General features: G+C 59.1%; 2 protein-coding genes across 4 annotated transcripts; one reads left to right on the top strand and one right to left on the bottom strand.

Moving 5' to 3' along the window:
• Positions 1 to 1,772: 1,772 nt before the first annotated feature.
• Man1b1 (mannosidase alpha class 1B member 1) lies at positions 1,773 to 14,549 on the top strand. Its single transcript, XM_010608813.2, has 13 exons — positions 1,773 to 2,004; positions 2,391 to 2,499; positions 3,135 to 3,271; positions 6,011 to 6,165; positions 7,556 to 7,665; positions 8,633 to 8,818; positions 9,419 to 9,567; positions 9,793 to 9,981; positions 11,096 to 11,286; positions 11,517 to 11,637; positions 12,046 to 12,243; positions 12,319 to 12,450; positions 12,978 to 14,549. Exons 1-13 carry the CDS (start codon positions 1,894 to 1,896, stop codon positions 13,179 to 13,181), a joined length of 1,992 nt encoding a protein of 663 aa, XP_010607115.1. The 5' UTR covers positions 1,773 to 1,893; the 3' UTR covers positions 13,182 to 14,549.
• A 55-nt stretch (positions 14,550 to 14,604) lies between these two features.
• Dpp7 (dipeptidyl peptidase 7) lies at positions 14,605 to 18,185 on the bottom strand. 3 transcript variants are annotated; one of them, XM_010608810.3, is made up of 12 exons: positions 17,881 to 18,185; positions 17,670 to 17,809; positions 17,419 to 17,582; positions 16,863 to 16,998; positions 16,710 to 16,791; positions 16,458 to 16,624; positions 16,232 to 16,292; positions 15,799 to 15,917; positions 15,563 to 15,719; positions 15,400 to 15,464; positions 14,997 to 15,067; positions 14,605 to 14,873 (listed from the first exon to the last, which is right to left on the bottom strand). In XM_010608810.3, exons 1-12 carry the CDS (start codon positions 18,104 to 18,106, stop codon positions 14,735 to 14,737), a joined length of 1,527 nt encoding a protein of 508 aa, XP_010607112.1. In that variant the 5' UTR covers positions 18,107 to 18,185; the 3' UTR covers positions 14,605 to 14,734. The 3 variants fall into 3 exon arrangements, with proteins under 3 accessions (XP_010607112.1, XP_010607113.1, XP_010607114.1); XM_010608811.3 differs by having other exon boundaries at positions 15,799 to 15,896; XM_010608812.3 differs by having other exon boundaries at positions 15,799 to 15,890.
• Positions 18,186 to 18,848: the final 663 nt, after the last annotated feature.

Raw genomic sequence — 18,848 nt, 5'->3', positions numbered from 1 at the left:
CCTAATCCATCCCCCGGGACTCCCAACGCCACCTTGTGGAGCACAGTGGAGGACCCTGGGGGATGAAGTAGAAAACGCAGAGCCCTCGTCAGCTTCCCAAATCAACGCCCACACTAGAGGAAGGTGTGCCGCTGCCGGTCGGTCGTTGAGGTCTGAGCAGCACTCCAACCTTTTCTTTCATTTTTGCAGCTCCGGGTTGCGAGGTATTTTCACTACTTTGCTTCCAAAGTAGCAAAAGCACTTATTATTTATTTAGAGACAGTTTCATTATGTAGTTCAGGCTGGCCTGGAACTCGTGGTGATCCTCCTGCCTCAGCCTCCAGAGTGCTGGGGTTACAGGCGTGCGCCACCATGTTCAGCTGCCAATAGTATTTTTTATTTCCCCAAGTATATATTGTTCTGTCTTGCAAACTGCTATACACATGCACTATCTCCTTGAAACTCTCAGGATTTTAATGCTACTCTTCCTGAAGCATCTGCATCAGGAATGGCTGCCTCCTGACTTCTGTCCACCTTTTTGTTCCAGCTATCTTGTTTTCCTCAACCCACAGGCTGCGGTTTCTTCCTAGCTCAGGACAGGTAGGAGGCTGTTCTACACGGCTGCGGTGCAGCTTTGCAGCTGTTGCTGAATCTCTGCCCTGAATACAAGGCTGCAGAAACTCAGAGGTAACAATACCTCACACTGGGCAGTCATCGAAGGCCATGCAGATCCCTCTTACCCTGCACCTAACTTATCACGATAGCAGTACCTTACATGATTACGGGACACAACAGACTGGGACTGTGACACGGCTCCAGTGCTCCCAGGCGGCGCTCGCGGTTCACACTCCCAACACCGCCTCGGCGATGCACAGCGAACCCCACCTGCAGAGCTCTCCTTCAGGCCACCCCTTCACAGTAACACCGCCATCCCTGACCCCACAGCGTCCAGAGAAACAGACTTAGAGATCGCCCATCTGATCTTCACTCCCACAGACGGACCCTCGGAATAAACTCGGGAGCCCTGGATGACCCTCCCTGGCGGGTGCAGTTGCTCAGAAGCCCACGGGTGGCGGGGACTGGGCCACCTGCACGCGCACCTCTGGCGCCACGGTCTCCCGGGGACTCGGGCAGCGGCGTCCGCGGGCCTCACAAGGTCGTGCAGAGTTGTACGTGGAAAGAGACCGTGGACCCCTCACCGGGACCAGGGAAGGGGCGAGGCGGGAGGTCTGCGCGGATTCAGCCGAACCCGTTGGCGCCCGTGGCGGGGTCTTGGGGACCAGGCACAGAGCACAGCGTGATGAATTCGGACATGCAGGAGCCTGAGCGCAGCGGCGGCGGATCTTGCCTGGGCCCCGCACTGGCCTCGCCCGCCCGGGGGTTACCCGCTAGCCCAGGTAGCCCCGCCTGCTCCCGGGTCACCGCCGCGGGACGGCAGCGGCGCTCCGTACAGACGAGGAGGAAACAGAAGGCCCCGGCCGCCGTCCCCAGAGTCCGCGTCTCCTAGGAGGGCGCGAGCCAGCGGGTGCCTCAGAACACAAGGTGGGGCGCAGGGCGTGCAATGCAGGGTACAGAAGACACCCGGCCAGGAAGCACGGGACTGACACTACGCGTTACCAGGAAACCCGACTCAGGCAAAGTCGCGCGCTAGGAAGGCGAAACGACGTTCAATACGTAGGAGACGTGCGTCGGAAACGTGCGCACCTTGCGCAGTGGAGTGAGGCGCACGCGCAGAGGGACGTGGAGAACGGAGCGCGTGCGCAATGACTAGCGGAAGGAGGGGCGCATGTGCAGTCGTGTGCAAGGCCATGGGCGGGGTGTGGACAGTACAACGATGGCTACCCTCTATCCGCCTCAGACTCTGGCTCCCTGAAGTCACAAGGGAGCGAGCTCTCGAAGGCCGGCAAAGTCGCCATGTACCCCCCGCCGCCGCCGGCGCCTCACCGGGACTTCATCTCGGTGACGCTGAGTTTGGGCGAGAGCTACGATAACAACAAGAGCCGGCGGCGGCGCTCGTGCTTGAGGGTGAGGCAGGGGTGGTGCTCCTCCGGGAGTGGGCGCTGCGCGGGCCCCGGGTCTCCGGTCCTCCGAAGTCCCTGACGCGGTGACCCTGGGTCCTTCAGTATAACGAGTAATGCGCCCCACTTAGTTACCGGATGGGGTGTTCGTGGTAGTGCAGGCTGAAGGGCACGGATGCAAAGTAGGGCATATGCCCGGCGGAGTCGGCCTGGGGCCAGATCACGGGGATCGCGGGATCATCACGGGGATCATTCTGCAATGCCCAGGCAAATCCTGCTGACCCTGAATTTATCTTTCTGAAGAACCTGCTGCCCTCCCTGAATCTGAGATAGTGAAAGAGGTTCAGTTGTCCTGTTTCCAGTAAGAAATGTCATTCTCTGACCATTCCCTAGAAATGGAAGCAGCTGTCGCGGTTACAGCGGAACGTGATTCTCTTCCTGTTGGCCTTGTTGGTTCTCTGTGCATTCCTGTCCTATACCCACATGGCGGACCGGTGGAAAGGTAACAGAGGCACCAGTGGCACGGAAGGATACTTGGGCTGAGGGCAGTTGCGATCACAAAGTCCACTATTAACAGCTCCAGGAGGCATATGTGGCAACAAGGTGGCGGAAATGCAGTGAGGTAGGAAGAGAGAGCGGTGTACAACCACCTGGTGGTGGCACAGAGCTGTAATGGTGCTCTCTGGTATCTGGTGTCAGCATTGCTGTCCCTGGCCTCTCTCCTTCAGAGAATGTCAGGCGTGAGCTTGAACACTGAGTCCTGACCATTCCAGTACAGCCGTAGCACCTAGCACCATTGCCCAGTGTTGGGAAAGCCCAGCAGATTTCTGGGGATGACAGAGTCTCTCTTGAATTTCTCTAAGATGGTTGCCACTTGGGGAGAGCCACACAGCTCTGCAGGTCATGCAGAAAGACTGCCTGTTTGGCACCATTTTGTGCTCTCTGGAACAGACTATTGAGGGAAGTGTGTGTGGGTGTAATGGTAGGGACACACCACAACGGCTTTGGAAAATATTTGATTCCTTCTGGCCATTCTCAAATCCAGTGACTTCTGAGAGGCTCCCTCGGTTACCTTCTCTCAGAGAACAGGTTAAGCCTCCCCAGGGCTGGTGTTGAGATGAAGGGTTCTCTCTGCAGTTCTAGGTGGCAGCCCCACAGAAGGGCAGAGGCTGAGGGTGGAAATGACAGGACAGAAACCAGCAAACCCACCCGTCTTACCAGCTCCTCGGAAGGCAGACACCAACCCAGAGGATAAGCCCACGATGTTGCCTCAGGTACCTGCAATTAGCACTCTGAGTCTCACCAGGCTCTGGGCTAGGCATTCTGGTTGGTACTGTTCAGGGAGGCCGAGCACAGTTCCTCTCCTACCACATACTGCCTGTTTCCTCTCACTTGCCTCATCCTGGACTCGCTACCTGAGCACTGGGGAGGAGAGAGGCATAGTCACCTCTGTTATCTGGACATCCACTGTGACTGGCTCCTGTGTTAGGTGTTTACCGCATAGTGATGAAGATCTTTCTCTTGTGTAGGTGCCATAGGCTGGGAGGAAAGTCAGTGAGGGGCCAGCAACACACAGAATCAGGTTGGCAGCATAAGCTGCAGGTGGTGAATCGGAAGGGCAGGAGGCAGGAAGGGAGTGGGTGCTTTGGGCTGAGGCAACCCCCTGAGGATAGCACCTGCAGGCTGAGAAGCCCATTTGTGATCAGGATGGGCAGAGCAGGACTAAGCTCCTGACACTACTCAAGCAAGGAGAAGCAGGAAATGTATTTCTGAGAGTGAAATTCCCACAGGGCTGAGCTAAGAAGCAGGTGTCTGAGGAGGTGTGAGCAGCATGGAGGTGTCTCCTGAGGTGGCAGAAACTTGGCAAGGATACTCCTGTGTGTTGTCTTGAAGCCAGGAGGCGGGGTGGGGATGCAATGCTGGGGCCTCAGGAGAGGAGGGCAGGACGAAGGGAGAACGAGGCTGTGCACGCCCTGGGGACCCTGGTGGTAGTGGGACACTGCAGGACAGGGTGATGGGAGGTGGACAGAGGGAGGGTCCCTGGGCAAGGTGAGGGCTGTGGGAAGGGTCTAGAGACATGGAGATGCTGTTGGGCTCTGCTTCTTTGGCAGTGCCTTGGAGGCAGCGGGGGCCACCTGTGGGGAAGTGGTGCCAGGGTCCCCAGTAGAGATGGTGTGTGTTGTCTAGCAAGAGTGGAGGAGGGCCAGGGCCAGGGCCAGGCCTGGGGTGCCAGGCTGGGACATTCTGAGTCCCTGCCAGGCAGAGAGCAAAGCGTGGAGTCCAGCATCAGACAGAGGGAGCAAGAGAGCCACCAGCATGCATGTCCAGTGGGAGCAGGCTGGGGATGGAGCAGGTGCCAATTAAGAGGCTGCTGCGCACCCTTGGGCCTTTGGGTATCAGTCACTACTATCCACACGACCCGAGTATGCCCAGCTGATGTGGCCCCAGGGCTTTCCTTGGCAGCCAAGTCCTAGGTGCCAGGTGGAAGTTTCACATCCTGCTGAGTGCAGCTGGAGGAAGCTGCTCTCAGAATGGCTCCCAGACTGCGAGTGGCTCAGCCTCTGATCATTGGCCAGGGGCCCAAGCAAGGAGAGTTGGTAAGTGAGCTTGAGGCCACCCATCCCTTTAGATGGAGTGTTGTATTCTTTCTGCCTGAGAGATGCTGTTTTAGTATATGTGCTGCTGAAGCGAGCATTGAGAGATGCTCTTGTCTTCAGATTGCTGGATGTTTCACCTAGGTGACAGGAAGTGCAGAGCAGCAGGAGGAAGCTACAGGGGCTACCCAGCAAGCCACGTCCTGCTGTGAAAAGCAGCATCTGTGCAGCTGAGCAACATCTGGTTGGCGCTGGGGTGGCAGAGTCTGGGATTGGAAAGGCCAGGACAGTGCCAGCCCACAGCATGTGGTGCTCAGGGTCTGCTGGGCCACTGTGCACCACTGCAGATGGGAGAGCCTGTCTCAGATGAGGGTCTCTATGTACAGGCTGGTTCTTCCGGAGGGCTTGGCAGGTCCTCGAGGCCACTCTGAAGCACGTAGCATGTTGGTTTCTGCTTGTGTGTGGATGCACATGTGTGCACACATGAGGGTTTAGCATCTGTGAGGGTGTACGTCTGGATTCTCGTTGCACACTGTAGCGTGTTGGTTCCTACTTGTGTGTGGATGCACATGTGTGCACACGTGAGGGTTTAGCATCTGTGGGGTGTACGTCTGGATTCTCGTTGCACACTGTAGCGTGTTGGTTCCTACTTGTGTGTGGATGCACATGTGTGCACACATGAGGGTTTAGCATCTGTGGGCTGTACGTCTGGACTCTCATTGCACACTGTAGCATGTTGGTTCCTACTTGTGTGTGGATGCACATGTGTGCACACATGAGGGTTTAGCATCTGTGGGGTGTACGTCTGGATTCTCGTTGCACACTGTAGCGTCTTTCATCAGGCTTGTCCAACAGCCGGGTTTCTGCGCCATGGGTTACTGTAGTGTACGTCACTTGTCTCCTGAGGTTTCTCTCGCCACTCACAGATAAGCCAAGGGTGGTCCTGCTGTGGATGTCCTGAGAAAAGGGTGGGATGCCACTGAGCCTGTTGGCAGCCCTGTCGCAGGGTGGATGCAGGGGCCTTGCTCTGTGAGGACATCCCTGCTGTCTGGGATGGAGAGTTGTGGCTCTGCTGGCTTCTGGGCTGAGGCTATGAGTCTCCTGCCTCCCATTCATGAGGTCTTTGCCCTTACTGTTCTTCCTCCGCTGCAGGCTTTGTGGCAGTATTGAACTCTCCCATCCCGCCCTTTGTCCAGGCCCATAACAGCCAGCTGGCGTGGTCCGCGCTCCTAAGGAGCTGGCCTCCCACCCCTACAACCCTGTTTAAAGTGAAGCTGTTCCCAGGATCAGGGGTTACATGCAGGTCCCTGGCTCTGTCCCGGGTGGGCAGGGACGGGAGGAGAAAGTCCTGGGTCTGCAAAGAAGCACCACCTGTGAGCAGGTGAGGTGTTCTCATCTGTGACTCTGATTTTTGACCAGAAACCTCGAAAGCATATCCGGCGGAGACCCCCCCATCTGCAGATCAGAGCCCCCAACATAGACTCCAAGGATGGGATTCAGGGTGAGGCCCAGGAGCAGGTGGCCACCCCAGGGGACACTCACCAGGAAGAAACACCACAGCGCACAGTCATCAGGTACTGAGGGCGAGGTGCCCAGAATGGGTCTGACTGTTCAGTGACAGGCCAGCCTCGGGGTTTCCACAAACAGACCTGACATCTTCTCTGTGCCATACTTCCCTCTGGAGACAGAGTGTTTTCTAAAATTGTCTTCATTAAGATTTGATTACACAGTCACATCTCTTTCTTTGAGACAGGGTCTCACTATGTAGTTCTATGTAGCCTTGAACTCCTGGCAATCCTTCTGCCTCAGCCTCCCAAATGCTGGGATTGCAGGTATGTGCCACCACACCTGGCACGCAGTCACATTTCTAAGACTGGAGGTCAGAGCCATTCCAGTCTGTGACTCCTGTTCCCAGTGGGCACAGCTCTCTGGGATTGGGGCTCTGATGTGGGAGTCCTGAGGGACAGAGCTGGGGATGGAAGTGAGCTCAGGCCTTTCCCATGTGGCAGGTGTGGGATGGACAACTACCTGGCAGCCCCACCCTCCTGTGTCCCTTTTGGCCAGGCAGTGAGCAAAGCGGGAGGGGCTGGGCACTGAGCCCTGCCAGCCTGTCAGGTGTCCAGGGCACAGCGTCCCACAGGTGCCACCAGAGGCTCCAGTCACATTTCCTGCTTGGTGTTTCTTGGGCGCAGTCATGACTGAGGCACAGGGCTGGGTTCCCTGCAGCCAGGCCCAGCCATGCAGCCTCTCAGTGGGTCCATCCTGGAAGCTCTGCTCCTGAGCAGTGTCCCTGACAGGCTGGGTTGGGGCAGGGACTGGCTTGGGGGCCTCATTGGGAGCGTGTGAGTTGGGGCATGGGCACATCCCTGGGGAGCCTCACCCTGTCCGGGGAAGGAAGGGGCAACTTCCAGAGGCAAGGGCACTTGGCCACTGGGGCGCCATGCTCCCCACCCAAGACGTGGGCTCCTGTGGAGGTAGGATGCATCTGGCTGGGCTGGGACCGAGCCAGCTCAGGCTTTTCGCGAGGCCCCGTGGCTCAGCCTCCACTGGGAGTTCTGCAGCGAGGCCTCTGCCCCTCCCGTCGGCTGGCATGGAACAGAACTGAGGCAGGGACCTCCACAGTGAGGGACCTCCACACTGGATTTGGACAGTGTGCAAAGTGGTCACAGATTAGAAGCCCTCATCTTGGGCCATCTCTTCCCTCTGTGGTGTCACTTTTCCTGAGCCCCATGGTCTAGTTCTTGGATTCTTTGTGCCCTGGTCTCTGACCTCAGGGTCCCCTGTGTCTGGAGCAGCCTGGGTGTCTTCTCCACAGGCAGAGGCCTTTGCTAGAGGGCATCAGGACTGACTGACTTTGCCTGTTTCCCCACCTATCTGTGGCCATTGCACCTTCAGGGTTGGAACTGGGCACAGGATTGGGGTGCATCGAGGTAGGAGCCCTGAAAACCTCCTCCTCTCCTGCAGCTGGCGAGGGGCAGTGATCGAGCCTGAGCAGGGCACTGAGCACCCTTCAAGAAGAGCAGCCGCCCCCACCATGCCTTCCGCGCCAGCAGTCAGGATGCAGAAGGACCCTGGTGAGGCCCCTCTGCTGCCTAGCCTCCCTGGGCATAAGCCCAGCCTGTGCCACTTGCCCCTTGGCCTCTCTGAGCAGCTCTGGCCCTGGTCTGAGCACCCAGTGGCAGGAGGTTTACTGCTGCCTGTGCTAGGTTCTAAAGTTTGATTTCAGGGCTCCATGCTTGAGCCAGTTTGCACTGTGGGATCCCTGGTCATGTGGCTGTCCTTCCCTGTGTCCATTTACCCCTGTGCCCAATGGGTCCCTGCGAGGCAGCTCTATGCATGCCTGGCCTTCAGTTCTCGTGACACCCTTTGAGGGGAAAGTGCGTCTGTGTCCCTGCTCTGCAGCCAGGGAACACCCTTGAGTGGTACCTGCTGTGCTGGTGCTGCCGCCACCTCCTCAGGCTTGTGGGCAGCATAGCAGGGACACATCAAGGTGGCTCTGGCTGTAGGAGTGGCCGGGCCAACCTGTGGCTGTGGACGGGGTCCTTACCTGGTGGGAAGGCGTATGGTGTGACACACACACCTCGCCAGCTGGATGAAGACCAAGCTTCCCAGGGACCCCAGTGTCAGCACAAGTGGGCAGGACAGGTGTACGGCCAAGGACCTGCTTGCTGCTCCTGTGCCATTAGTAGCTCCCAGCTCCCTGTTTGTGAGGTGCTGTGAGCTATACGCTGCTTTGTTCTGCATTGTGGGATGGTGCCCATCCCCCTTGACCAGATACCCCCATGGCCTGAAAGGAGTAATTTCTGTGTGCACCGTGTTGGGGAGGCCTCACTGCTTTTGGCACGCTTGAGGCCCCACTGCAGCCCCTCAGTCTCTGGTGTCACTGCTCTGCTGCAGTTCTCCCTGCCTTTCTGCTCCACATGTCACTCCGCCATGTCCTTTCCACCTTGCTCACCTGGGACCATAGAAGGGCCCAGCCAGGAGGGTCTCCTGTGTCCTGAAAGATGGGCCACATCCCCACTGCTTTGCTCTCCCCTCCAGGCCCCCAGAATGCGCGCCAGAAGGGGGTGATCGAGGCCTTCCTCCACGCATGGAAGGGGTACCGCAAATTCTCTTGGGGCCACGACGAGCTGAAGCCGGTGTCCAGGTCCTTCACTGAGTGGTTTGGCCTGGGCCTCACCCTGATTGATGCCCTGGATACCATGTGGATTCTGGGTCTGAAAAAAGGTACTAGTGAGTTGGATCCCGAGCAGCATGGGGCTGCTATTTTCTTTCAGCCACGAGTTGTGCCTTCTCTTGGACGTGGACGTGCATGTGCTTGGTGTGGTCAGGATCTGGTTTTGTGTCTGCTGTCCGGGGCCCACTTTGAACAGATGTTCCCTGGCCTCCTGGAAAGCTGAGGGTGGATGTGGTAGGCTGTCCAGGAAATGTCTCCATCCCATTCTGCAGGGGGGCAGGAGGCCTGATGTGGGCTCATGCTGGCCCCAGTCTCGGTGGTTTCCTCAAGGTCCCCAGTCCAGTTAACTGGGGAGACTGTCTCGTTGCTCCAGAATCGGTAGTAAAACACTTGGTGGCTTAATAGCTTGAGGGCCACCAATACCTCGCTCGGCTATTGCGTGACAGTGCTTGTGGGGCCGCCTGTGCTCCCAGGGCTGCTATGCTGCCTTGTTCGCCTGCGCGGTGATGGCCTCTGGGTCACCCCCAGGTGGACAGGGCCCTGACATCCTGCAGGGACACGTCTCTCCAGGAGGCACGTGGAGGATGGGTCTGTCCTGGGAGAGAGGGAGAGGTCACAAGTCTGCTCCTGAAGTGCCACTCTTGTCACAGAATTTGAAGAAGCTAGGCAGTGGGTGTCAGCGAAGCTGAACTTTGAGAAAGATGTGGACGTCAACCTGTTTGAGAGCACCATTCGCCTCCTGGGGGCCCTGCTGAGTACTTACCACCTGTCAGGGGACAGCCTCTTCCTGAGGAAAGCCGTGAGTGTCTCCTGCTCTGGCCGAGGGCTTTTTCTCTAAATGCCTCTGGCTCTTCAGTTCGCGGGTGAGCCCACCTTCTCCCTCCGTGGTGCCCTTAGGAGAGCTGCCCAGTACTGCTGGCGTGCAGCTTGTTCGCTGCCTGTGGGGCTGGGGTGCTACCAGGCCTCCCCACTGAGGCAGAAGTGAGGAGGAGGCCCTTGATTCTCTGCTGTGCTTTTATGCCAGGAAGACTTTGGAAACCGGCTGATGCCTGCCTTTGCCACGCCTTCCAAGATCCCATACTCAGATGTGAACATCGGCACTGGAGTCGCCCATCCACCCCGCTGGACTTCAGATAGCACGGTGGCCGAGGTGACAAGCATTCAGCTGGAGTTCCGGGAGCTTTCTCGTCTCACGGGGATTAAGAAATTCCGGGTAAGAGGTCACATTTCCAGCTGGACACAGTTCCCAAGGGAACTAACCTGTCCACGTTGCGAGTACAGTGCAATGTGTGTGTTAATCTCGCCTTTGTTGTTGTGTTGTTTTTGTTTTTTGAGATAGGGTCTCACTATGTAATTGAGACTGACCTGGAACTCACTGTGATCTCCTTTGTTGTTTTTTCACCATAGGAAAACAAATGCAAAATTGACCATCTTAACCATTTTTTGTTGTGTGGTTCATTGGCATTAAATACACTATAATGTTGTGTGGTCATCGTCACCAGCCACCTGCACAGCTCCCTTCGTTGTGTGAAACCAAGCACCCCTGTTAAACAGAAACCCAGATTCCTCTTCCGGCCTACAGTCCCTGTGTCATTTTTTGCTGGGTCCTTTGAGAGTGGAGTCATGCAGCGTTGGTCCTTTGATGTCTGGCACCTTTGTCCACGTTGCTGTGGCATTGAGGTGCTGGCCTCTGTCCCTGTCATGGGGAGGACCTCGTGCTCATCTGTTCACCCCTCATGGGCTGTTTTCGGTCCCAGCTCTGGTGAATAAGGCTGCTCGCAGTCGGGTGTACGATAGATAGCTTCGTGAGGAGGCTTTCAGTTCTTCAGGCTCTGGACCTAGACCCAGACTGGCTGAGTCGGGGGTAGTTCTGTGTGTGACTCTTTTGGACAGCCAGCATGTTTTCCTGTATGGTTGTGCCATTCTGCGTTGCCATCCACAGTGTAGGAAGCATCCTATTTCTCCATACCCCCGACAACTCTTGTTATTTTCTGCTTTTTCATGGTAGCCAGCCTCATGGTGTGAGGTGACATCTCACGGTGGTTTTGACACCTTTTCCTGCAGTAGTGATGTTGAGTGTCTCTCTTGTGTGTATCCTCTCTGGAGGAACATCATTTGGGTTCATCCCCTCTGGGTGGCTGGGGAGGGACGCCAGGGCCTATGCACAAGCGTTTGGCTGAGGCTTCTGCTTGGTGTTCTCGGGCAGCTTGGTACAGGGTTCTCGTGCGGCTCTGAGACAGGGATGGTGCTGGTCTCGTGGACTGTGTGAGGGAGCTTTGTGCGGATGTTTGAGAAGGCTTCCCCCAGCAGCCCTTCCCCTGCCACAGGAGGCCGTGGAGAACGTGACGAGGCACATCCACTCCCTGTCTGGGAAGAAGGATGGGCTGGTGCCCATGTTCATCAACACACACAGCGGTCTCTTCACCCACCCGGGTGTGTTCACCTTGGGCGCCAGGGCTGACAGCTACTATGAGTACCTGCTGAAGCAGTGGATCCAGGGCGGGAAGACCGAGACACAGTGAGGCCATTTCCGCTGCCCGTAGGCCAGGTTCCCTGCTCCTTCTGTGCCTGCTTTGTCGGGGACCTGCAGCCGTGCAGGTTGGGTGTGGATGTATCCCCACCATGCCCTCGTGGGGCGTGGGGTCCTGGGCCATGCGTTGCTGTCTGTCCTTGTGAGTGGGTGGCTTGGCGAGGCTCCTGCCTGCACTCCTGAGGAGGTCGTGCACAGCTGACTCGCTGGTACCACAGGCTGCTGGAGGACTACCTCACGGCCATCGAGGGGATCAAAGCGCACTTGCTGCGGCGCTCCGAGCCTGGGAAGTTCATCTTCGTTGGGGAGCTCGCCCATGGCCGTTTCAGTGCCAAGATGGTGAGTCGTGTGGGCTGGGCTGGTAGGGCCTTTCTTGGTGGCTTCCAAGGCTCCTGAGTCTGTGTGTTAGAAAGAACAAGGAACTCGGGCCAAGGGAAGTGAGCATGTTGGGGTGGACATTTGCTGTGCACCTTGTCTCTGGCTGAGACCTTGCTGAACAGCCAGGGAGACCTGGGACCTCCCCACACCAGGCCATCTCTTCTCCCTTCAGGGCTCCTTCAGGTGCCCAGCAGGCAGCAGTAGTGGAAGGGGCACTGGCAGGAGGCCCAGGGGAGGGGGTGCTGAGCCTGGGCCCCCATCCACCTGCTGCCCCTGCCCCTGCTGGGGGCACGTTCCCCTGGGAGTGTGGGCTGAGCTGGCGAGTGCTGTGGACCTGGGTCCAGCTGTGAGGAGACCCTCTGATTCCAGGACCACCTGGTGTGCTTCCTGCCAGGGACGCTGGCCCTGGGCGTCCACCACGGCCTGCCTGCCGAGCACATGGAGCTGGCCCTGGCGCTCATGGAGACCTGCTACCAGATGAACCACCAGATGGAGACAGGGCTGAGCCCAGAGATCGCCCACTTCAACACCTTCTTCCAGGCTGACCTGAAAGACGTGATAGTCAAGGTGAGCGGGGGGCTGCCCTCCGGTGAGGGTGGCGCCGGAGCGGGTGGCTGTACCCTGTGTCCCCTCTTCCCCTAGCCAGCTGACAGGCACAACCTGCTGCGCCCTGAGACTGTAGAGAGCCTGTTCTACCTGTACCGCCTGACGGGGGACCGCAAGTACCAGGACTGGGGCTGGGGGATCCTGCAGAGCTTCAACAAGTACACTCGGGTGAGCACTGGGACACAGTCACAGGTGACGGCTGCAGCACGGCTGGGTGCCACAGGGCTCAGGCGAGTGTACCCTGGGGTGCCGCTGCACAGGCAGGGAAGGCCTGGCCTCTGGTTGCACCTCAGCCATGCACAGCCTGGTGGTGGTTGGTGGTATGGGGTCCACTGTGCCTGGTTGCTGGCCATGCCTTTCTGGGAGGGGTCCCCCCTCCAACCCACACTTGTTGCCCACTGTTTACAAGGCATATGATCCAGGAAATGCTGTGCCTGGCCCAACTCTTGGTCACCACCATGCAGCCAGACATGCCCAGCCCCAGCCCCTGGCTCTCTGCCTACTGACCTGGGCATGGGCTTCCTCCAGCAGAGATTGCCCTCTCCCAGCCAGCATGAGGCACTGGGCCCTGGAGACCCCTCGTCCCGGGCACTCTACCTGCCCTGGGGAGGTCACACATGCCATGATGGGGTAGGAGCTGGGTGTGGCTCCCCCAAGGGCCATCCCTGAGTGTGGGGGCCTGGGCTCTCCTGCAGGTCCGCTCGGGTGGCTATTCTTCCATCAACAACGTCCAGAGCATCCACAAGCCAGATCCCAGAGACAAGATGGAGAGCTTCTTCCTGGGTGAGACGCTCAAGTACCTCTACCTGCTGTTTTCTGATGACCCAGACCTGCTCAGCCTGGACCACTATGTGTTCAACACTGAGGCTCATCCCCTGCCCATCTGGAGCGCTGCCTAGGGGAAGCTCCTGGCCTCGGTCTGTTGGGAAGGCCCTTGGGTGTGGAGACGGTGGGCAGCGGCTGAGCATCCCTGTGTGCCTGCCCTGGCCCGGCTGTTGTCTCTGCCCTTGTCAGCAGGCATGGGTTCAGGGTTTCCAGACCACAGGAACCTCTGCCTCCTTCAACAACACTCAAATCACAACTCCTGACCCCTGAACATTTGTGGCTTAGTGCAGGGAGCCACAATGGTCCCATGGTGGCTGTGGGCTGCTCCGGCCTCTTGCATTCTGAGAGAAGCTGAGAAGCAGCATGTGGGGCAGCTGGACCATGGCCAACAGAGCTTAGGGGAGTTCTGACTGAGGGTCAGGCTGCTGTGGCCTGCTGTGGTATTTACATGTTGGACTCAGGGATCCTCCTGGCTGCTCTTCAGGGCCCAGGCTGCCGGGTGGGAATGGGACTTCCTGACTGAGATAAGGTCAGCTCGCTCTGCCTGTGACAGTGCCTGGAAAGGAGGCTTCCCTGCAGGCAGGAAGAGGCCTGCGGAGGCCTATCATCCTGTCTCACACATGGGGCTGCTTCCTGCAGCAGGGGAGGACCCTCGCCTTGGGTAGCACCCTGTGGCCAGGGCAGGTGGCACCTGTGCCATGCCCTGCCTGGAGTGAGGTCTTTGTGCCTTCGTGTGGTCCTTGTCCTGCCTGCTGGGACAGTGTTGTCATCCTGGGGCTCATCTGGCTCCCAGGCCAGGGCACCCTTGGGGCAGCGTGGCTCCACTCCTGTGTAGCCCCTGAGCAGCCTGTGGTTGGGGAGGTCGCTTTCCCTGGAAATGTAGAGCACAGGCAGCACACGGGAGAGCCCTGGAACAGGGCCTCCAGGTCTTTGCGCCACATAGCCCTCGAGAGCCAGCTCCCAAGGTGGGCAGGACCTGTCTTCTGGCCTGGATCCAGGTGGCAGCCCTGTTCTCTCCTAGGACAGCAGGTACCCAGGGGCCTCCTCTGAGACTCCTGTCCCCAGTGGTGTTCACGGGGAAGGACCACACGTGTCCTCAGGCCCTTCCCATGTGGGGTGCTGCTCTCCTAGGCCAGGCGCATGGGCTTGAGGGTGGGCAGCTGAGGAGCAAACTCCTCCCGTACCCAGCCTCCCTTGCAGGTGTGTTGTGGAGGGCAGAGCTGACTGAGGCCACGGCTCAGCAGCTGTCCTGGGGGCCAGGGACCAACTGAAGAGCTCATCTGCTGTGCAGTGAGCTATGCTGGGCACGGTGTAGCTTTGGTGTTCCTTCTGCCCCGTGCAGAGTGCCATCCCGGGGCGGAAAGGGCAAATTCTGTCGTCACTCTAAATACTGATCTCAGCATCGAGGAATCTGTGCTTTATTAAATGTTTATTGGTCTCGGGCTGTGTACAGCGTTGTGCTCCCTCCTGTGGGCCTTGATGGGACAAGAAAGGTACATCCAGCCTGGCCCTAGGTGTCCACCCTGCTGTCTGCCCCTGTGCTCAGAGGCCCTGCACTGGGGTGGTCACTGTGATCCACGGGAACTCTGAAGTGCTCCCCTCAGGCCTGCTGGCCTCACGGTGGGGGCTACTGCCTTTCCGCCCCAGGTCCCCCATGTGGCACAGGCTGCCACTCACACCTGGCCGCCTTTACCCACTCCCGGATGAGGCTGGCCTCCAGCCTGCGCACCTCCACGACAGATTCAGGGTCCTCTGGCTGAGATGCTCTGCGGGGCAGCAGGTGTCCCCTGAGCCCTGTGAGGGACACCTGAGCCCCTCCTGCCCAGCTCAGCCCAGCCCAGCCTGCAGCCCAGCTCAGAAGAAGGACAAGAGGGGTTGCTTCACTGCACCTGAGGTCCAGGTGATGTGCTCCGCCCCGGATGGTGACGGCGACCACAGATGCACTGAGGTTCCTCTGTATCTGTGGACAGCAAGAGGGACCTCCCGTCAGGTGGGGCCAGTGCTCTGGGCTCCACCAGGCCCACTGCAGCCCCCTTCCCACCCACCAGGGTGCAGCTGAAGCATAGTAACTTGGGGCAACCGTGAAGCCTCAAAGGTCCCAGTGGAAAGCAAAGAAGGTCATAGGGCCAGATGTCAGGAAAAATTGGGAGGAAGTCAGGAGGCTTAGAGCAGAACAGATAACAACCAGCACACACGTGGCAAAGGCAGAGAGAGTTTTGAGAGGTTCTGGTGGTGGGGAACCTTGGACGGGACCACCCAGATCCCCGGCCACTGCCAGCCAAGACTCCTCACCCCACCACCGGCCCAGGGGTCCAGGTCACCATTGGAGAAGATGATGTTGCTGGCATCCTTGATGTCTAAAAAGAACACAGAAGGGTAGTGAGGGACCAGTGTGTGCCCAAAGCTGAGTGGGGCAGAGCTTGCACTGGCAGAGAACAGGATGCTGCAGCCTTACTTCCACCCCCAAAGCTGGTCTGCAGCCAGTCAGGCCGGGGCCACACGCCCCACTTGTCCAGACAGTACTGCTGGCGGAGCTCCTCGGTGAACAGGAGCGCAGGGAACATGTCGGTCATGTTGTTGCTGTTGAATGTCAGGTTAATTTCTGTGCAGGCCTGTGGGTTGCCATGTGAGGTCAGGTGATGGGACGCTTCCCCCACCCTGCCCTTAGCAGCCCAGGTTACCCAAGCCTACCTGGTAGTCCCAGGCTTGGGCATCGGAGCCAGTGCCACAGCCAGTGGGGTCAGCACAGCTGTGGTACAGCTGGTAGATGTCATAACAGCGCTCTGTGCCTGAGGCATTGTAGACCAGCCCTGGGGACGAGGGGTATGGGACAGCAGCCCCTAATCTCCCCCGCTTGGAAGAACTTGTATGGGGTGGACCCGGGTCCCTTTTGTGTGCCTGTGAAGAAAGTCCCTGGGCTCTGCCATCAACCCTAGCCTGGCAGCCAGGGCAGCTGAGTGGGACCTGATGTCTTCCTTCCTGTAGGGGGGGCCACTACATTTGATCTGTGCTGGCCCAGCCCGAACCCCAGGCAGCCCGGAGGGGTTTGGGGCCCACAGAGCACAGCCAGGGCTTCGGGTCCTCACCCCCAAGTCCCCACCAGTGCCACATGGGGCTGACCCACCTGCCAGACTTCGAAGCCCCGTGATCCTCTGGGCCTCACTCAGCAGCCGGTCACAGCCAACCTGGGTTGGAACGACACAGCACACCTGAGTTGAGCACCCTGCCAGTTCCACCCTGGCTTTTCCCAGGAGGAGGGCTGGGGCTGCCAACCAGTGGGGTACAGGGGGGAGAGCCTGCCATGGCCCAGGGCCAGGCCTGCAGCAGCCTCCCCAGGGAAGGGACCTTGCCTTGACAGGGTTGGCGGGCAGGTACACCAGGAAGTCAGTTGGGTATGGGTAGTCCATCATGGCCAGCACGGTGAAGGCATTCCGTGCAAACACAAAGAGCTGCGTCAAGTCCTGCAGGCCTGAGAGTGACTGGCAGGTGCCAAACTCTTGGCTAATCCTATCATAGGCTGCAGGGAAAGGGCAGAGCTACCGGCTGTGGGCAGTTGTGGGACAGCAGGTGTGGGCAGGCAGGCATGGGTGGACCAGTCTCACCTCCCTGCAGGAACAGGTCCCTGATCTGCTGGAAAGCATCACGTACACCCTGGGCACATTTGGGGCTCTGCTTATAGAAGTCCTGGGGAGGATACAGCAGTTGCTATAGCACCCACCTGGGCTGGCCTGGGAGACCCCCAGTTCCTCACTCACCAACGTGACATCCCGGAAGAACTGGTAGGAGTCGCCATGGCCTGAGACAGCTACAACGGGTGCGCTGGCCGCCAGCGCCCCTGCCACCAGGTGGGGGTACTTCATCCTCATGTAGGCGCTAAGCATCCCCCCATAGCTGGCCAAGGGAAGAGGCCCCCAAAGCTAAGGGTCCCAGCACCTGCTTCCCCTTTCCCACCTCAGGTCACAGGTGCCAAAAGGAGGAACTGAAACCACCAGAACCACATACGGATTCTGCCCAGAGCTTGGGAGGAGGCTGGGCAGTGGGAGGACCCATGAGGCCGAGGTGGGCGGGTCTCCTGGGAAGTGCTTCCAGCACAGCTTTGCCCTAGAAGAACTGGAGGGCTTCCCAGAGGAGGTGGCATGTGGCCTGCACTACACCAGGAGAGGTTAGGGAGAGGTGGCAGAGGGGTGCGGGCTGGATGGGGCCACTCTGCAGACCCACCTGGTTTAGATGGGGCTCTGGAACCTCGCAGGGAAGCCAGGAGGAAGAGGCAAGGCTAGGTGCCCTCTGACCCAGGGGAAACCAAGGACCCACCTCCCTCCGAAGGCGATGGTGGGGGCATCCTGGGCACCGAGGTCCCGCCGCAGGGCCTGCAGCAACACGGCAAAGTCGGCCAGTGCCTGCTCCACGGTCAGCAGCCTCAGGTACCCACGCTGCGTGGACTGTGCGCCGAATGGGAGCGACTTCCCGTAGTACCGCTGTGGGCACAAGGAGGGACAGCTGACCCTGTGCCAGCCGCTTGGATCCCCAGCCCCGTGGTCCCCCAGGACCAGCCAGGGACTCACATGCTCCGCAAAGACAAGCAGGGCCTCCTGCTGCTGTGCCAGCTCCACCAGGAAGCCTGAGTTGTTGGCGAAGACCCACACATCGCCCTCATTCCCCGTGTAGAAGAAGATAGGGCCCTCAGACTGCCTCCAGAACTTGTCTGTGGGGAGGCAGGGTGGTGAGGCCGGAGCCGCAGGACCATGGAGGACAGGGGTCCGGGGGCAGGCCCACCTGACACCAGGAATCGCTGACTGAAGGTCTTGTTGCCGAAGCTCTCGAAGTTGAAGTGGTCTAGGACCTGCTCAAAGTAGTACTCCCGGAACTTGGGGTCAGCGCTGTGACGGGCAGCCAGGGTCCTGGAGGGCTGGGCAGCCCCGAGGCTAAGCAGCACCAGGCCTAGCAGCAGGACAGAGGGACCAGCCCTGGGGCACACTGTGTCCCCCTCCTGGGGACCCATATCTAGCTCCGCAGACGGGAACTGGCGGTCATGTGTGTCGGGTCATGTGACCAAGGGAAGCCTCACAAAATGGCCTGGGCGGGGCCAGACCTGAATCGCGCTAGAGTCCTAGGGGGCCAGCCTGTCCCTCCCTCTAGTCCTTCCCTCCGAGTCTCCAGGGTGGTGGCTGTGTCCCCCTGGAAATGGTTGCTATCGAAACCTAGGAAGCCTGTGGAAGGTTCTGGGATTCTTGAAAGGAGCCAAGGTCCCTGAGGTCCCAGCCCCGCTCCCTCCCCACTGGCTCATTAGCTCATCTTCCTCACAAGCGGGGGAGGAGCCTGGGATCTGCAGCTCACCTGTGCCTTGGGGCCAGTGCCATTACTGAAGGGGCAGCCTGGAAGTAGCCGCTCTGCTGTCAGCACCATCCTCTCCCGGCTTCACTGCCAGTCCTCTGACCAGAGCCTCAGGGCCAGGGAAGAAGGGGCAGGTTGGCGGGGCCACTGAGGGAAGGAGGGCCCTGCGGATGGCCAGTGGCCCCCAGAAGGGGGCATCAGGCTTGTCCACGTGGTGAGAAGGGGCTCAGGCTGTAGAGATGCAGGTCTCCTGGGGTGTGGGCAGGCAGGTGTGTGGACCTTAAACCCTCAACTGGTGCCCCCTCCCCTGGCTGCCATGCACACAGCCCCGAGCCTAGAGGGACCGGGGGCTGAGCTTCTGCCTAGAGTTGGACCCCAAGTGGCAGGGATGGAAGTGCCCAGGCCAAGAC

The sequence above is a fragment of the Fukomys damarensis genome, unplaced genomic scaffold, assembly GCF_012274545.1.
Source record: "Fukomys damarensis isolate Sample0158 unplaced genomic scaffold, DMR_v1.0_HiC HiC_scaffold_36, whole genome shotgun sequence".
Classification (NCBI taxonomy): domain Eukaryota; kingdom Metazoa; phylum Chordata; class Mammalia; order Rodentia; family Bathyergidae; genus Fukomys; species Fukomys damarensis.
Note: the sequence above shows the minus strand (reverse complement) of the source record. Positions and strands in the feature narration are given on the sequence as shown.

Excerpts from the sequence above, each read along its gene's own strand:
- Man1b1 (XM_010608813.2), top strand. The coding sequence starts at position 1,894 with ATGTACCCCCCGCCGCCGCCGGCGCCTCACCGGGACTTCATCTCGGTG. Across the intron at positions 9,568-9,792 it reads GCCTCTTCCTGAGGAAAGCC|GAAGACTTTGGAAACCGGCT; the intron begins GTGAGTGTCTCC and ends CTTTTATGCCAG. Across the intron at positions 11,638-12,045 it reads GCCGTTTCAGTGCCAAGATG|GACCACCTGGTGTGCTTCCT; the intron begins GTGAGTCGTGTG and ends CTCTGATTCCAG.
- Dpp7 (XM_010608810.3), bottom strand. The coding sequence starts at position 18,106 with ATGGGTCCCCAGGAGGGGGACACAGTGTGCCCCAGGGCTGGTCCCTCT. Across the intron at positions 17,810-17,880 it reads TCAGCGATTCCTGGTGTCAG|ACAAGTTCTGGAGGCAGTCT; the intron begins GTGGGCCTGCCC and ends GCCTCCCCACAG. Across the intron at positions 15,068-15,399 it reads ACCCCTGGGCCGGTGGTGGG|ATACAGAGGAACCTCAGTGC; the intron begins GTGAGGAGTCTT and ends TGCTGTCCACAG.